This window comes from Sinocyclocheilus rhinocerous, unplaced genomic scaffold (genome assembly GCF_001515625.1).
Source record: "Sinocyclocheilus rhinocerous isolate Xijiao unplaced genomic scaffold, SAMN03320098_v1.1 scaffold1965, whole genome shotgun sequence".
Taxonomy (NCBI): Eukaryota; Metazoa; Chordata; class Actinopteri; order Cypriniformes; family Cyprinidae; genus Sinocyclocheilus; species Sinocyclocheilus rhinocerous.
Genome location: NW_015625577.1, coordinates 504053 through 519335, shown reverse-complemented (window position 1 = coordinate 519335; position 15283 = coordinate 504053). Strand labels below are relative to the sequence as shown.

Genomic DNA, 15283 nt, shown 5'->3' with positions numbered 1-15283 from the left:
ACCCCCCCCCCCCCCACCATCACTCGTGCCCCCAGTCTATGGTGCCCCCTCAAAAAAAATGAGTGCATGACGCCCCTGGTTAAGGTTGCCTTTGTAGAGGGTCTATAAAGGGGTTTTAAATCGTGTTTGAGCAGTTATAACGGCATGAATAAGAATGGTGACTTTAACGGAAGAGAAGGGCTGGGTGAGCAGTAGCTCATTATCATTTAAAAGGACATGCACCGAAATGGGTCGCTGTGAACAGAGCTGTTTTTGACAAGGTAAAAAGGGTGTTGTTTTACACTACCATTGAGAAATTTGAACCCAAGTATGTTATAGACTTTTCATGAAGCCCCTAAAGAATTATACCAACGTGTGGAAAATGTGCATCCGGTGTTCCATTTAACGCTTCTCGAACTCCACCAGTGTGATTCGATTTGACTGAATCAACTGAATCTTACGAACAAACCGGTTCTTTTAGTGATCAAATACATAGTACAGCAGTAGGCTATTTCCGATCTGAATCCCGCAAAATGGACTCTTATGAGTCAGTTCTTTTTTGTTAATCAAAATCTGACTCGATATATTGCTTTTGTCATGCCTAAATTAATCAAGATTGAATGAATGATGAGCCCAATTTTATATTTAATATTTATTTATTTAGCGTTTTAGTAATATTTATTCAATATTTTAAAGTAGTCAGAACCAATTTTTGGTTGCATATTTATGCGGCCTCTAAAAGGTATGTGAAAAGTCATAAAGTCTGTGTAAACACACCTTAAGAAATGCATTACTTGTATGTTATTTTTTCCCGTTATGGATCCAGAATCATTAAATAACAATTGGATCCCTATTTGACATTCTACTACTAGACCCAACTCAACAGACAGAGATGTGACACATGTGCAACCAGTCCAACAAACGCGCCCTGTGTGAACGCCACAGACACTGGAATCCCCTGGTTTCAGTGAAGGAAAAAAATCAACACGCAGCATCTCTGTGTATACGTAAAGAGCACTATCATACTTTTTTTCTTTTAACAGGACCCCGTCATTAATCTAAATTATTCAGGGATCATTTAGCAGGTTCTGGGTGAATGTCAATGAGCAGTGCTTCGTGCAGTGTCAACATTGGTCAGTGTCGAGGAGGGCCACTAGGTGGCGCCCGATGCAGTATTGTGGTGTGCCGGTGGTCAAGCCAGACCTCGGATACACTCTGCACGCCTGACGAGCCACAAACCCCATTTGTTTTACCATTCCTGTGGTAGACTGAGGAGAGCGGGGCTAGTTGTCACATTTAGACTGTTACTGACCATGAAAAAGAGATCATTTGACACGTTGACTCATTAGTTGGGTAAGCTGTCATTAAAGAACCAATTAATCAGTTTTCTTTTTTAGCTAAATTTGATCAGTAAAACAATTATGAAACACAAAACAATAATAGAGCGGAAATGTAGCCTAAAAGTTATCACACACACACACACAAAATAACACCATTATATTGGCCAACACATTTAATCATTAAAACTTAAAATAGGCCTAGGCTACATGTCAATTTTTCCCAATACAAAAATGTGCACAAACTGCCAACAAAAAGGAAAAACAATACTCTATCCCGAGTTCTGTATTTTAGATATGTATCTAATATATTTAGTTTGATTTTATTGTGTTTACCCAACAGCTTTTTACAAAATGAAGCTACTGAATTTAGTTTGGGCTAAATAATTGACTGAAACTATTTTTTATTCTGACGTTTTTGAGGTAGGCTTATTGAAACAACATACAAATTGCTAGTGGAAACTCTTGATTCAAACCAGTATAATCATGAGATGCAGACCTTGTGTGCCCTAAATGCACAGACCGGTTAAACTAAGTAGGCTACTTGATAATAGTGTTCAGAATGTGGTCTTAAAAATGAGCATTTAAACTACTTTGCTGCTGCTCAATCAGACAAGACGGTGATTGTGTTTTAGATTGTTGTGGCACTAAGTGGTGGGTGTATCAGCGCATTACTGAAAGGAAATGTGGCAGCATTTCCACAAACCAGTGAAAATATCTTGAGGGTCCAAATTATAGTAATAAAGCTCTAACTATAGTCGATGAGCAACCTTTAATTTCAGTGCGTCATGCACGATATCTAAGGTAGCCTAAGTGAGTTTCCAAGTGCACACTTGACTTTTTATCCAATTCCAGCGTAAACGGCCCTTTACGTCAGGTCCACGGACCTCTGAGGCATTTTAAACAGTAAGCCGTTCCCCTAACACGTCTTGTCATATTAAAACCATATGCATGGCGGCATCCGCCGCTCGTACTGAGTGCCCATCAATAACGCTAATGACCCGTTTCCCGGGGGATCACAACAAATCCCCGAATGAAACCGCCAGTCTTTAACGGGGCCGCCGCTCCTTCCGCGGCTTACGAGCTGTCACGTATCCAGCCACAGCTGCCACCGGCCTGACTTTATCAAAAACAGCGAGGGATGAAAAGAGTGTGCGATTTGCGAGAGATGTATTAAAAGAAGAAACCTCACTGGAGGGCATATATAAAACTCCTCATCTGGTTCTCCGCTCTGTGCCAACTGTAGACAATCTGAGCTATTACAACTCAACAATCATTCACTAAAGTAAATCCATCTCTTTATATCTGATCTCTAGATGTGCAGTGAAAAACAGTAAGCCTTATTCAGTAGAGCTATTGTTTAGTCCTAAAACCATTAGACATAGACAATAAGCGATTTTGATCCTTAGGGGTTTTAAAATAGTGATTTTGGATTTGTAAGTAAAACAAGATTGCTACGTCTTTAATCAATCGATCAACAGGTAGCGACTTCTTAGCGATTTGGGGACCGTTTGCACGACACGATGACGGAACGGAAAACTGTTATGCGTTTTGGCCATTCATTTACACAACAACGGTGTTTTGGTATCCCGAAAACTGGTTTCAAAGAGCTTTATTTTAACGATACCGACCATAGACTGTGATACCGATCAGGGACGTGCATATAGGTCCCTTAGGGGCAGGGGCTCAAATGTAAAATAGGGGCAGTGTAAAAACAAAAAAAAACAAAAAACAATTATATATATATAATATAACCCCCAAAAGTATCACAGGTTACAAAAAAATAAATAAATAGCCTAAATAAAAAAGCAGCACAAATGTTTACAATATTGATAATAAATCAGCATATTAGAATGATTTCTTAAGGATCATGTGACACTGAAGACTTCAGTAATGATGCTGACAATTCAGCTTTGCATCACAGAAATTATAATTAGAAAAATATAATTATAATTAGAAAGTATATTAAAATAGAAAAAAACCGTTGTTTTAAATTGCAATAATATTTCACAATATTAATTTTTTTTCTGTATTTTTGATCAAATAAATGCAGGCTTGATGAGCATAAGACACTTTCATAATGCTGCATAGTTATCAAAATGGTAATATAATCAAGTCCTTTCACGTCACCATTTCGCCAGCCTTCACTTCACATAACCTGTAGGTAGCACTTGGGCTTCATTTAACTATGATAGTTTCATGAAGTTTCAGTCAAGCAAAACGCACGCAACCATAGCAACGCCTCAGATTGACAGATATGTAAAAATAAACAGGAATTTTCCGATTTTTGAGCGATTAATTATTGTTTTGTACACATTGTCATGTTAATTATAATTAAAATGCATTTTGTTTTACTGACCACAATATCATTGCTATTTGTCTGAGAGGGGCACTTTTGAATGATTTTGAAAGGCATGCGCCAGTTTATTTACAAAGCAACATCGCCTACTTCTGGCCTGGCACATGCATGCATAATACAGTTTTTAAAATGAAAAGAAAAAACTTTTCCGTAAACGTCTTCCTTTGGCTTATGTTTTTTTTTGTCCTTTACAATAAAACGTATTTTTCAATGCGGAAGTCAATTTCTGTGAATGACTTCCGGTTCATTAGCGCTGTAAGGAAATAAGGAGAAGAATAACAATAAACGGTAAAACTTTGCACTACAAACCAGTGTGTTCACAATTAAGATAATACATTAAAATAATATGGTAAGACACACCAGTTTGCAATATCAAGCAGCAATACTAGCAATTTTGTTGAATGACACCGGAAGCCAGACACATTCAATTTAAAAATGGCCTTGCCCGCTCTTTGGGGCTGAAAGGGATACAGCTACGGCCAGATTGTCCTACTGGGCATGTATGCGCACATCAATATTGTGTCATTTTTGCCATGCTGAGCAACAATTAATTACTGTAGGGCTATTTGTGTTAATGTACGGTTAGGTTTAGGGTTGGGGTGTGGATATTAATAAAACACAATCTAAGGTAGCAAATGTAATTTCTCATTATTTTCTGGCCGTAGCTGTATCCCTTCAAGCCATAACCGGGAAAAATAAGGTGTATTTGTGGAATGTGGAATTTGTGGAAAAGGTGAAGTCATGCGAATGCATATTACAAGTTTAGTCTTTAGGCAAGTGCGAGTTTCTTTCAAAAACAGTGACATCGCCAGCTTCTGGCATGGCATGCATAATACAGCATTTGAGATGTTTTTAGGAAAAAAGTTTTCTATACATCGTTGTCGTGTAAACATACCCTTAAAAAGCCTTCATTTGTCTTATGAATTGACTTCATGACTGAAAAGCATTATAACATTATAAATCCGATAATTCAGGTAAATTAATATAATTCATGGGATTATTTAACATTGGTGTTTTATCACGGCATTTGCCACCAATTTATAATGCTCCAGCTTGTAACACTCCAAAGAGAAAGGAAAACTTGAAATCGCATCATATGACCCCTTTAAGGTCAATTGTTAAAAAATCGTTCTGAAAATGATAGCAACAGTGTTTTTCTGTGATGTTATAGTTATAGCTGTGGTGTGGACTTCACTGTTCTAGTATAATTAAACTTTATAGTTAATGTTCTGGTTATAGCTGTGATCCTTGCTGTAAACGTCCTTTAAGAATAAGCTGTGGTAAAACAACCAGCTAATCATGGCTTGTTGTATTAGAAATCACTTTAAAGATGGCTCTCTATGCCCATCATGTATGAAAGGCCTGCAGTGCCTTCTGTACCAACCATTAAGCACAGCAGGTGCTGTTTCGTTTGGCAAGGGGGCAAGTAACAGTGCCCAGTTAATCAGGCAGAGAGTGCCAGCAGTGTCACACCCTGCACTCAGGGACCATGATAGATGTCCCGACCAGGGCTGCGGTGCCACTGTGGGGTGGTGGCAGAGTGTACAGGCATGTTTCAGTCGACATGAAAGAGAGGGGCCTGTGTTTGAACACACATATAAGAGTGGGATGTCGTGTGTGTGGCTGTTTTGTACCCATGCCAAAAGACTCATTAGTTCATTAGATAGATCCATACACTCTGATGAGAGCGATGGGAAATTCCCCCGTCAAACACAACCACTCCCGTGAGAAGGACGAATGTGACTGTGTGTGTGCAGGAGGGGCTCACACACACTCATATTGACAGTATGTGAGGGTCGAGATGCTGCCCTGTAGAGGGAGATGTACAAGCCGCGGCCTGTGATCTTTCAAGCACATGACAGACGTTCACGGCAAACAGCTGGTCAGTAATGGTCCATGTTGGCCTCTTTTCCTCCTCTGTAGACCCATTATCACCTTCACCCTACTACAGCACCCACAAACCCCTCTCCAGCCGACCTCATCAAAGTGGGACGACCTGCTGTGACCTCATCAGAGCTGGCTGACCCATGATGACCTCATCAAAGCAGGACGCCCCACTGAGCTCAGAGACTGACGGCTTGCGCTGACCAAAAGCGGGCCATCAATTATCAGTGAGTGTGACACCCGCTTTTACTGTGTACCTTACATTTCAGTTTCCACTTAAATAAGGGACAACTTTGGTCTCGCAACACTTTATTGTACAATAAGGTCCCGTTAGTTAACGCAAGTCAAGACGTAAGTCAATGCATTAACTAACATTAACAATGTGTAACATTATTTGTTTATCTTTATTCATGGTAGTTAAAAATACAACTGTTCATTGTTAGTTCATGTTAGCTAATGTAGGTCTGTTAAATAATATAAAAAAAAAAATAGTACAAAAATACAAATTGGGCTCAGGTGACTGATAGATGTGCGTACACTGAAATTGGCACCGTTTTGACCAGTCAGGTCTAAACAACTTTGGAAATTCCTGTTTCCACTAAATAGTATCAACAGATGAAATTAACATTAACTAGGAATGCTTTAGATGTATTTTTCATTGTTAGTTCATGTTAACTGAGGTAGTTAAATAATGTTAATAAATGGAACCTTATTGTAAAGTCTCAAATAAATGAAGTCACATCCTACTGTATTATGGAAGCATATGGGTAGCAAAATTCATTTTGAAATGTAATATGCAAAATGACAATGCAATATGTAAAATGGCAATGTATTTCTGTATTTAAATTTACATTTTCCCATACATATGTGCAACATTTAGTGCAAAATGAAAATGAAAATTCAGTTATATAATTTACATTTGCCATTTCCTACACTAGTTTTAATATGTATATTAAAAACATTTTAACGCTTTATAAGTTGCAAAATTAAAATAAAATTGGATTACCCAAATTGATTAGATATGTTTAACATGTCCAAGCAAAAACTGTAGCAAAATTATCATTTAAATGCCATTTTTCCTAAATGCATTTAGACTCACAAGTAGGACACTTCGTATTGCATTGTGATAATTGTAGCAAAATGCAGTGGGAATTACAAAATGCATTCTGAGCCAAAGGTGCAGCAAATGGGTAGCAAAAATGGTGGTTCAAATTTCTTAAATTTTTCTTAAATGCATTGACACGTACTCTTATACGTGTCGTGTGTACGTATATTTTAATATTTTTGAAGTCTTTCACAAAACTATTGCCACCTCATATTTTCATCAAAAAAAATTTGTGAGTGTACGTATAATTTACCTCCCATTTCATTTTTTTTTTTTAACCATCATCATGTCCTTTTAGAGGCTCTGTACAAACAAGCCTTGAAGGGATAGTTCACATAAAAAATTAGAATTCTGTCATTTTCTCACCCTCATGTTGTTCCAAACCTGTACTGACTTGCTTTTTTTCTCCAGAACACAAAAGAAGATATTTTTAAGAACAGTTAATACAAATGAAAGTCAGTGGGGTTCAAAACAACATGGGACCCTATTGACTTTTATTACACACACACACCAACCACCGTTTTGCAAAATATTAGCTTTTGTGTTCTGCAGAAGAAAGAAAATCATACAGGTTTGCAACAATACAATGGTGAGTAAATGTTGACAGAACTTCCATTTGTTTGGGTTGTAGTGACTGTGTTTTGTCTTTGCGGCAGTGTCGTCTAACCCTCGTAATGCGGACAGGGACAACAAAATCGAGTTTATGTTGAGTGAAAATGGCAGGAAACACAAAGAGGTCTTAACTAATTTTCCCAAGCAAATCCCACCCTGACTCTCATCACACACAAAACCTCGATCCCAGACAAGCAATCATCACCCCTGTGTCCACAATGGCATCCACCCACTACAAATCAGAAAGAGAGAGAAAGAATAAGAGGGTGAGGAAAGGACAGAAGGAGAAGAATAGATGGACTGGAAGAGAGAGTGATAAAAATGGCATCCCTCTGGAAAAAAAAAAGAAAGACAATGGGGAATATGATTAGGAAAGAAGGAGGGAGAATTATGAGGGTGAGAACGAGGGGTTCTGACCGGGTTGGCTGGAGAAGTTGGATCCCGTTTAAACAATGAGAGAGAGACGTCAGTCGAATGTTGTTTCTCATTGAGAGTTTGAGCGATGAGCCAGGTCATCACATCTCTCCACCTCATCCATCATTTCCCTCAAACAAACGAGTGCAGCGTGCATTCTTGCCTCCCTCGTCTGTCTTTCAGCCGCTTTTCTCTCTCTCTCTCGCAGACTCTCTCTGGCTGCGGGACAGTGGATCTGTGTGAGAGCGATGACCGGGGATCAGACTCGCGCTGTGTCCGTCTGGCAGTGTGTGTGAACCAGATTTTTATGTGTCTCGGTGTGAAATAACACGAGTGGGTGTGTGAGAGAGCAGCTATCAAAAGAGTTTTATTCTGTCTTCAGAAACATGTGTGTCTGCGGCACACTGAGTATCTGTGTGAGAACATCTTCTTTGCACCAGCATATTTTGATCTCTAATTCAGAGACATAATTATGGAAAAAGCACAATATATATAAAAATCAAGAAAAACACAATACAAATTATATGAGAAAATTAAGTATTTATATATTTTTTTACATTATTCAGTATCCTAATGTATTGCAAAAAATGAAAAAATTAAAACTATTTCATTACTGTAATAAACTTGTGATAGTATTTATTGCACCAACTAAATTTACTTAGCAGATTTTAATGTAGCAAAAAAATCTGTGCCTGCACAATTGTAATTATTAAAATAAGTGGAATTTGAGACCTTTTTCATGACAATTATAATTATAGTCATATATTGTCAATGATTTTTTTTTAACATTAAAATCAGCATAAAGTAAATTTAGTACAATAAATACTAATGTAAAATATACTATTTTAATATAATAATATTTAATATACTATTTAAATACTATAAATATATTTTTCATTGGCTTGAAAAAAAAATCTTATTAAAGTAAAGAAAAAAAAACACTGCACCTGCATAATATAATCATAATTATTGGAATAATGGGAATTTAAAAATTTGAATTATAATAATTATGGTCATATACTGTGTGGACATTAGAACCAGCATAAATTAAATTTAGTACAATAACAATGATAATAATAATATTTAATATACTATTAAATATTGTTTAATATACCAATACTTAATACTGTTATAATACAAACAATCTTAGTCCTTATTTTCTATATGCAAAATACAATTTATATATATTTTCTTTTACTTTTGGGGTGAAATATGACCTTAAAATTTCTTTTGTTAGAGTCACCCTAATACAAACAGAGACAGAGCCAGTGTGAGAGTGCACAGTCCGCCCACATAGGAGTTTTTTTTTTTTTATTTATCAGTAACTCCTCCCACAGTATTGAATTATAATGCAATACAGTTACATTGTAGAAAGCATTAAAACAGAAGTACCTCAACTCACTGATTACTTTTAAAAATGGGATTATAAACATTGACAAAAAAACAAACAAAGTGAAATAGGAAAGATCTGGTCCTTCACCTCGTGAGGATAAACAAAATCTGGCATTTCTCCTAGGTTTGGCACAAGAAATCAACATGGACCCAAACGTCACACAAGCTTGCAGACAACCATAGAAAATGTCAGGTACAGCTTGGACCAATCATGCGTTTTATGAAGAAATAATATCAGCTGTTTTTATTCTTCTTTCCTTTTTTTCTCTATTTTCTCATTTTTTTATATTTTACAGTTGAATCAATAAATTGTCATACAAAAAAACCTACGTAATATCTATATCATTTACCAGTTTTATTAGAAGTATAAGCTGTGATGGTACGTTTAATACTATCTGGCATTCAGACGTTTCTACAAACCCCAGTAGAGTCTCTTCCCCCAAAATTTTCAGTGAGAAATTCTTCATTTCAACACAAGGGGGCGCTTGAGAGCAGTGCTATTCAGTAAACAAACTACAGTTTGCAGAGAAATAAATACAACTTTCAAGATACACAGCAATAACATTGACGACATCAACCAAGAAATAAAAGAAAGACAAAAACAAAGCAACAAACGACAAGGGGAAAAAATAAACACAAGGAACCCATGATTGTCTATAAATGAAAAGACACACAAGGATGGTGTAGCTAAAGACTAGCATTCAGGCTATTTAGTGGTATCGTTCGCCAACTAATGGAAAAAGTTACCATGGAAATGATAAAATGCCCTTTACGCGAGTTCTACAGATTCAATTCTTAAACTAGTTTAAACTAGTAGTTTCCAACCACTCTTCCAACTTAAAAAAGACACTAACTAAAAAGAGCATGTTTTCGCACAAACTGGCGGGAAAGTGGGTTGAAGGTAATGCAGTGCTTTAATTGGACAGAACTTGTCTCGCTCCTTACACCTATTTTGTTTTTTTTACAAGCAGCGCCAGAGAGAGGTCTAAAGGTCACACCTTTTATGTGTATCTGTTTACGTTTTCAAATTCACAAACTCCTGGAGAATATCTTAAAAGAGAAACACTAACCCCACGACCCCTCACATACGTTTGTGAACTTGTACGTTTCTGTACAAGACCTAAAAGATTGTTTGAAAAACACACATGGTTGTTTTGCGTGTCTGTATTTGCGTTTATTTGTGTTTGTGTGTGATGGCGGTAATTCTAAAGATATTTACAGGCCGGTAAGCGGTTGTGCCTGAATAGTCTGCGATCACATTTGTCTTGTGGAAGACTCTCATTTGTTACTCTTAGTACCCATCGGTTTTAGCGGACAAAACTCACAAACATGACACCGACGTTTCATTAGCAATCTCAAAAACTGTTCACCAGCTGCCACTGCTGTGCAAAACATTGGAACTTGACAGAATAAATACAATTATTATTATGTCTTACTACTATTGTCATGATCGTCTTCATCATCACCATCAAAATTACTGACACTATTGTCATTCCTACTAATCAATAAGTCAATCAAACAGTCAGTCAATCATTTGTTGATGTATGTGGGACAGTGAGCTGCTATGCACAGGATCTGGGTGTGTGTGGTGGAAGTGAATGAGGATTTGGGCACTTGTGCAGGCGTGACTGTGGACCAGGGACTCTGGCGGTAGTCTAACACAATGTTAAGTTTGGTCACATGGTACATGGGCGTGTCATACGTGACTGAGAGACTGAATGGCGCTGGGTTCTGCAGCACGGGCCAAGCTGTGCCACATCGGGGCATTATGGGTAGACGAATGGAGTGGATCCTTATCAGCTAGGGACAGCATCATAGCATATGCCTTAAAAAGAGAGATATACAGTTACAAATACACCTATCAACTATATTCATGGAAAAAGTATTTAATAATAATAATAATATTAATGATGCTATTATTATTGTCATTAATAATCATTAATAATACAATTAATAAAACAAAAAAAATAATGTTAATTTACGTACACAAATTGTATTCATGGAAAATGTATTACTTGTTTTTATTAATTATTATTAATAGGAAAATGTATTTACTAATAATAGCAATAATAATAGTAATAATAATAATAATAACAACAACAATAAAATAAAATAGTAATTCTATAAGTAATTTATTTAAAGGAAATTCATGAAAAATGTTATACTTATTATTAATTAATAAATAATTCCATATTGTTAATTGTTATCAATTAATATTAATAATAACACCAAAATAAAATATTAGTAATAAAATACGTCATTTATTACATTTAGTCAAATATTAATTTAACATTTAATATTTTAAATAATTTTCATTAATAATGTTGTTATTAATATCAATTAATAATACAATTAATAAAATAATAAAATATTGTTAATTATAAAACAAACTTATCATGGACATTTTGATAACTGTTATTATTAAAAATACTTTATCTGCTACTACTACTAATTATTGTTGTTTTTTATTATTATTAACAACACTAAAATAAAATAGTATTTAAATAAGTAATTTATTTTAAAATAATATTGTAAAAATTAATATTATTTTTCTGAATTTATATCATTTTGAAAAAGTAGTTTTAAACGATAGTTATACCTGTGATTTAGATTTCCTGTATAGAGGCTGCTTGATGCCCTCTTGCAGGTGGGCGGGGCCAAAGCTGGTGACATCACTGTCGCTGAGGTCTCCGTCCTCCATACTAAAGTGACGGATGTGATCCAGCGTGGAGAAACTGCTGTGATCTTCATCGTCCTCTTCCTCATTAAACCTGCAAATGATGCAGAGATTATTTTTAGAAGATTCATTTACAGCCACAAATTAAATGCATATAAACAAGTTTTTTTTATCTGCATACCTTTGTGGCGAGGATTTGCTATTCATCTCCAGATCATCTGGTCCCTCGAAATCGATGTCATCGTTTATGTCGTGATCTAGACTGCTGGGCACGCCATCCTCGCTGGGTTTCCTGGCACTGTCGCTATGCTCCGCCTCCTCTTCCTCAGCTCTGAGCTCCTCCCCTTCTTCATCCAGGTCACGTGACCCCTTACCAGGCAGGGCTTTGTCGCCATCAAAATGACTGCCGTTTAGCCTACGGAGAACAAAGAGAATCATTTGTAATGACATTATGCAGGCATGAATTTTTGACTGATACGCCGATCCTTGATTACAGAAAGAAAATCATTTAGCGCTGAAACCAAGTTCTGTTTGCCTCGAAAAAATAAACCATCTTAAAAAGCAGAACCACATGCCCACGCTTTCTAAATGAGAGGAAATGCTCAGAGAAAGAAGGCGAGTGTGTTGGAGAAAGAGACTGTTTGTCATCAGTTATGAGGGCCCCTGGTTGGCAGAAATGAGCCGCCCATCTGCAGGGCACTTAGACAGCAGGCCTCTACACTTCCTCTCACTTATTTTCAGTTCTCGCTCTCGCTCTCACTCAAACATCTCACATCTCCTCTTTCCCTAGTTTATTTTCTTCTTTATCTCCAATTCATCTAATAGGCCAAATATTTAGCTGACAGCCCATTTGGTGAGTGGAGAGAAGGAGCTGCCAAAGCAGCCATTTCCCCACAGAGACAGAGGCCAGCTATCCAAACTCACACACACACACGCAAATATACGCCAGCCAAAGGAGCCATATTAAGGCTGATTCACTCGTTTTGTCCCGATTCTACTATTTCCTCAACTTAAAATAGCAACTTCCCATCTGAAGTTTAAAAACAGAGAGGGAAAAATTACAAATACAGAGAGGATGGGAAAATATAAGTCTGTCTGTACAGATGTGCAATGAATATCTATCTATCTATCTATCTATCCATCCATCCATCCATCCATCCATCCAGTGTTGGGGAGTAACTAGTTACATGTAACGGAATTATGTAATTTAATTACAAAATAAATGGGTTACACTTTATTTTAAGGTGTCCTTGTTATAGTGTAATTATACATTTAAGTACTGAGTAATATTAATTAACTAGATGTACTTTCTATATGGTTAGGGTAAGGATTAGTGTTTGGCTTAGGGTTACTTGCATGTAATTATGCATAATTTATTGTTATTATAATAGCAAGTACATGTAACGTGTAACAAGGACACCTTAAAATAAAGTGTTACCAATAAATGTAAATGTAATCTGTTTCAGTTACTGAGAAAAATGTGTAATTAAATTACAGTTACTTCTGAAAATGATAATGATTACAAAGGGAGGTTACATCTGAATATTTTTACACACATTTGATTGATTTCTTTTCAAAATTGCATTGACTGCTCTAAAACCAATGTTTCAGGAGTTTAGATCACAGAATAGGACTTATTTGATAACTGTTTTATTTCCTGTTTGGGTTTGTGTATGCTTTATATTTTAAATTAACTGTTTTTTCCAAAGTATTGTTGAATGCCAGTGTTTCCTGTCGTAGCTTCCTGTCGTATTTGATTTCAAAAACAGTATCATAGCTATTAAACTATGATACTTGTTATGATTTTAAATCTGTATTTAACCTCAGAACGATCTCAAAGTAAAAAGAAGTGCTAAAGTCTGATTGCTGTGCTTTCAAATTAAATTATTATAATCTTAATTCAAGTGATGACGGATTTTGAAAGTCTCACAGTAATCAGTGTGGAGTACAACTGTAGGGTTAACCCTGCCTGGTTTAAAAGTTTGAAAATGATTAACGGTTTAGAAAAATGTTGAAAAAATGTAGAAATTTAAATTTAGAAATGTAATCAAATGTAATCAGTTACATTACTTTAATAAAGTAATTAAAATAGTTACACTACTTATTACATTTTAAATATGGTAACATGTTATCTGTAACTTATTACATTTCCAGAGTAACCTTCCCATACTGCATATATCTATCCATCTGTCCAAACATCCATTCATCCATCTATCCATGTTCTTATTGTATATCAACAATCTTCATGAGAAATCTGGGACAAAGTTGATACTTAAGTGAAACATAACTTGAGAACTCCATTATGTCTTTGAGCAATAACATGTTTCCTCTAGGTTTCATCTCTCACCTCTATCTATTTCATTTACATCTACATCTCCGTTCTTCCCTCAGATTAGTGTAAAGTCGCAGGGTTGACCGTATAAAGCCCTTTTCACATGTCTGATAATCCCGAAATCACCTTCTCTCATCACTCCGCACACCGCTAATACAGCGAGAGAGGGAACGAGAGAACGAAAGAAGCAGCGATGGCGTTATGATGAAAACAGATCGGCTAATTAGAGAGAGCTGTGGTAATTTGTGGAGGATAAAGTATCTATCAGGAGCAGTCACTCTGACAGGAAACATTCAGCGACCTCTGACCTCCTCTCCCACACCTACTTCCTGTTCACAAACACATGTTGGGACCAGATGTGGGACGCGCGCAAACACACACACAGCCGATGTTGTAATGACTCTAGGATCTTTTTAATGAAACAATGAAGAAATCAAAAAACAAAAGCATGTAAGATCTTTATCTGTCACACACACACACACGGATGACCAGGTCAAACATTTAAACCGTCATCCAACCTGATGATCATTGCTGGGAAATGATCTGCGATAATTATCATATGCAGATGGCAAAATTCATGTACGCGCACGCAGCCAAAAGTCAACAGCGTTCTGCACGCGCTCGCAGTCGGCCAATCAGTAATCACGTCCTGCTGGAGACCTGCCCTAATCTTTGCTCTTAAAAACCGCAGGCGACAGGCTAATGATTAACAACCGTACAGAATATATGTACGCACACAGATACGTTCACATGTGCACTTAATACACACTGCCATACCCGTCCGCTCCTTTCATGTGATGCTATTCACTCAGAGGTGAGGGTTAATGAATAAGGCATGAGAAGTGTTGTGTTCAGTAATGTTTGTGTATAATAACCTCCAATCTGCCTGAGGCAACTAGCGCCAACTGATGACTGACAGCCTAATGGACACTCGAATTGCGTGTGAGTTTGCGTGTGTGCGTGAGCCCACACATGATTGGGAGTAAAGTGAATATCTAAACTTTTACATAGAAGCTCAATCTGTGGACTTTGGACATACATTGATTTGATAGACAGACAGATAGATAGAAAAAATAAATAAAAAATAAATATGATTTTAGAGACTAAATTGCATTATTTAAAAAAATAATAAAACGTTATATAAAATATTATATATGAATAAATATATATTAAATTATATATATATATATAC

At 36.4% G+C, this 15283-nt stretch overlaps 2 protein-coding genes across 2 annotated transcripts in view; one reads left to right on the top strand and one right to left on the bottom strand.

The window, feature by feature from the left end:
• Nucleotides 1-9847, top strand: part of egfem1 (EGF-like and EMI domain containing 1) — a 73146-nt gene extending 63299 nt beyond the window's left edge. Inside the window, exons 32-33 of the mRNA XM_016567836.1 lie at nt 5599-5786; nt 9207-9847. Of these exons, the coding sequence (XP_016423322.1) occupies nt 5599-5699 (101 nt within the window). The 3' untranslated portion in view covers nt 5700-5786; nt 9207-9847. The remainder of the gene's footprint in view (nt 1-5598; nt 5787-9206) is intronic.
• Nucleotides 9848-9908: 61 nt separating this feature from the next.
• The window catches only part of LOC107752009 (MDS1 and EVI1 complex locus protein EVI1-like), a 174839-nt gene continuing 169464 nt past the window's right edge, over nt 9909-15283 (bottom strand). The window contains exons 15-17 of the mRNA XM_016567848.1: nt 11941-12174; nt 11682-11853; nt 9909-10907 (exon numbers count right to left, since the gene is read on the bottom strand). Of these exons, the coding sequence (XP_016423334.1) occupies nt 10779-10907; nt 11682-11853; nt 11941-12174 (535 nt within the window). The 3' untranslated portion in view covers nt 9909-10778. The remainder of the gene's footprint in view (nt 10908-11681; nt 11854-11940; nt 12175-15283) is intronic.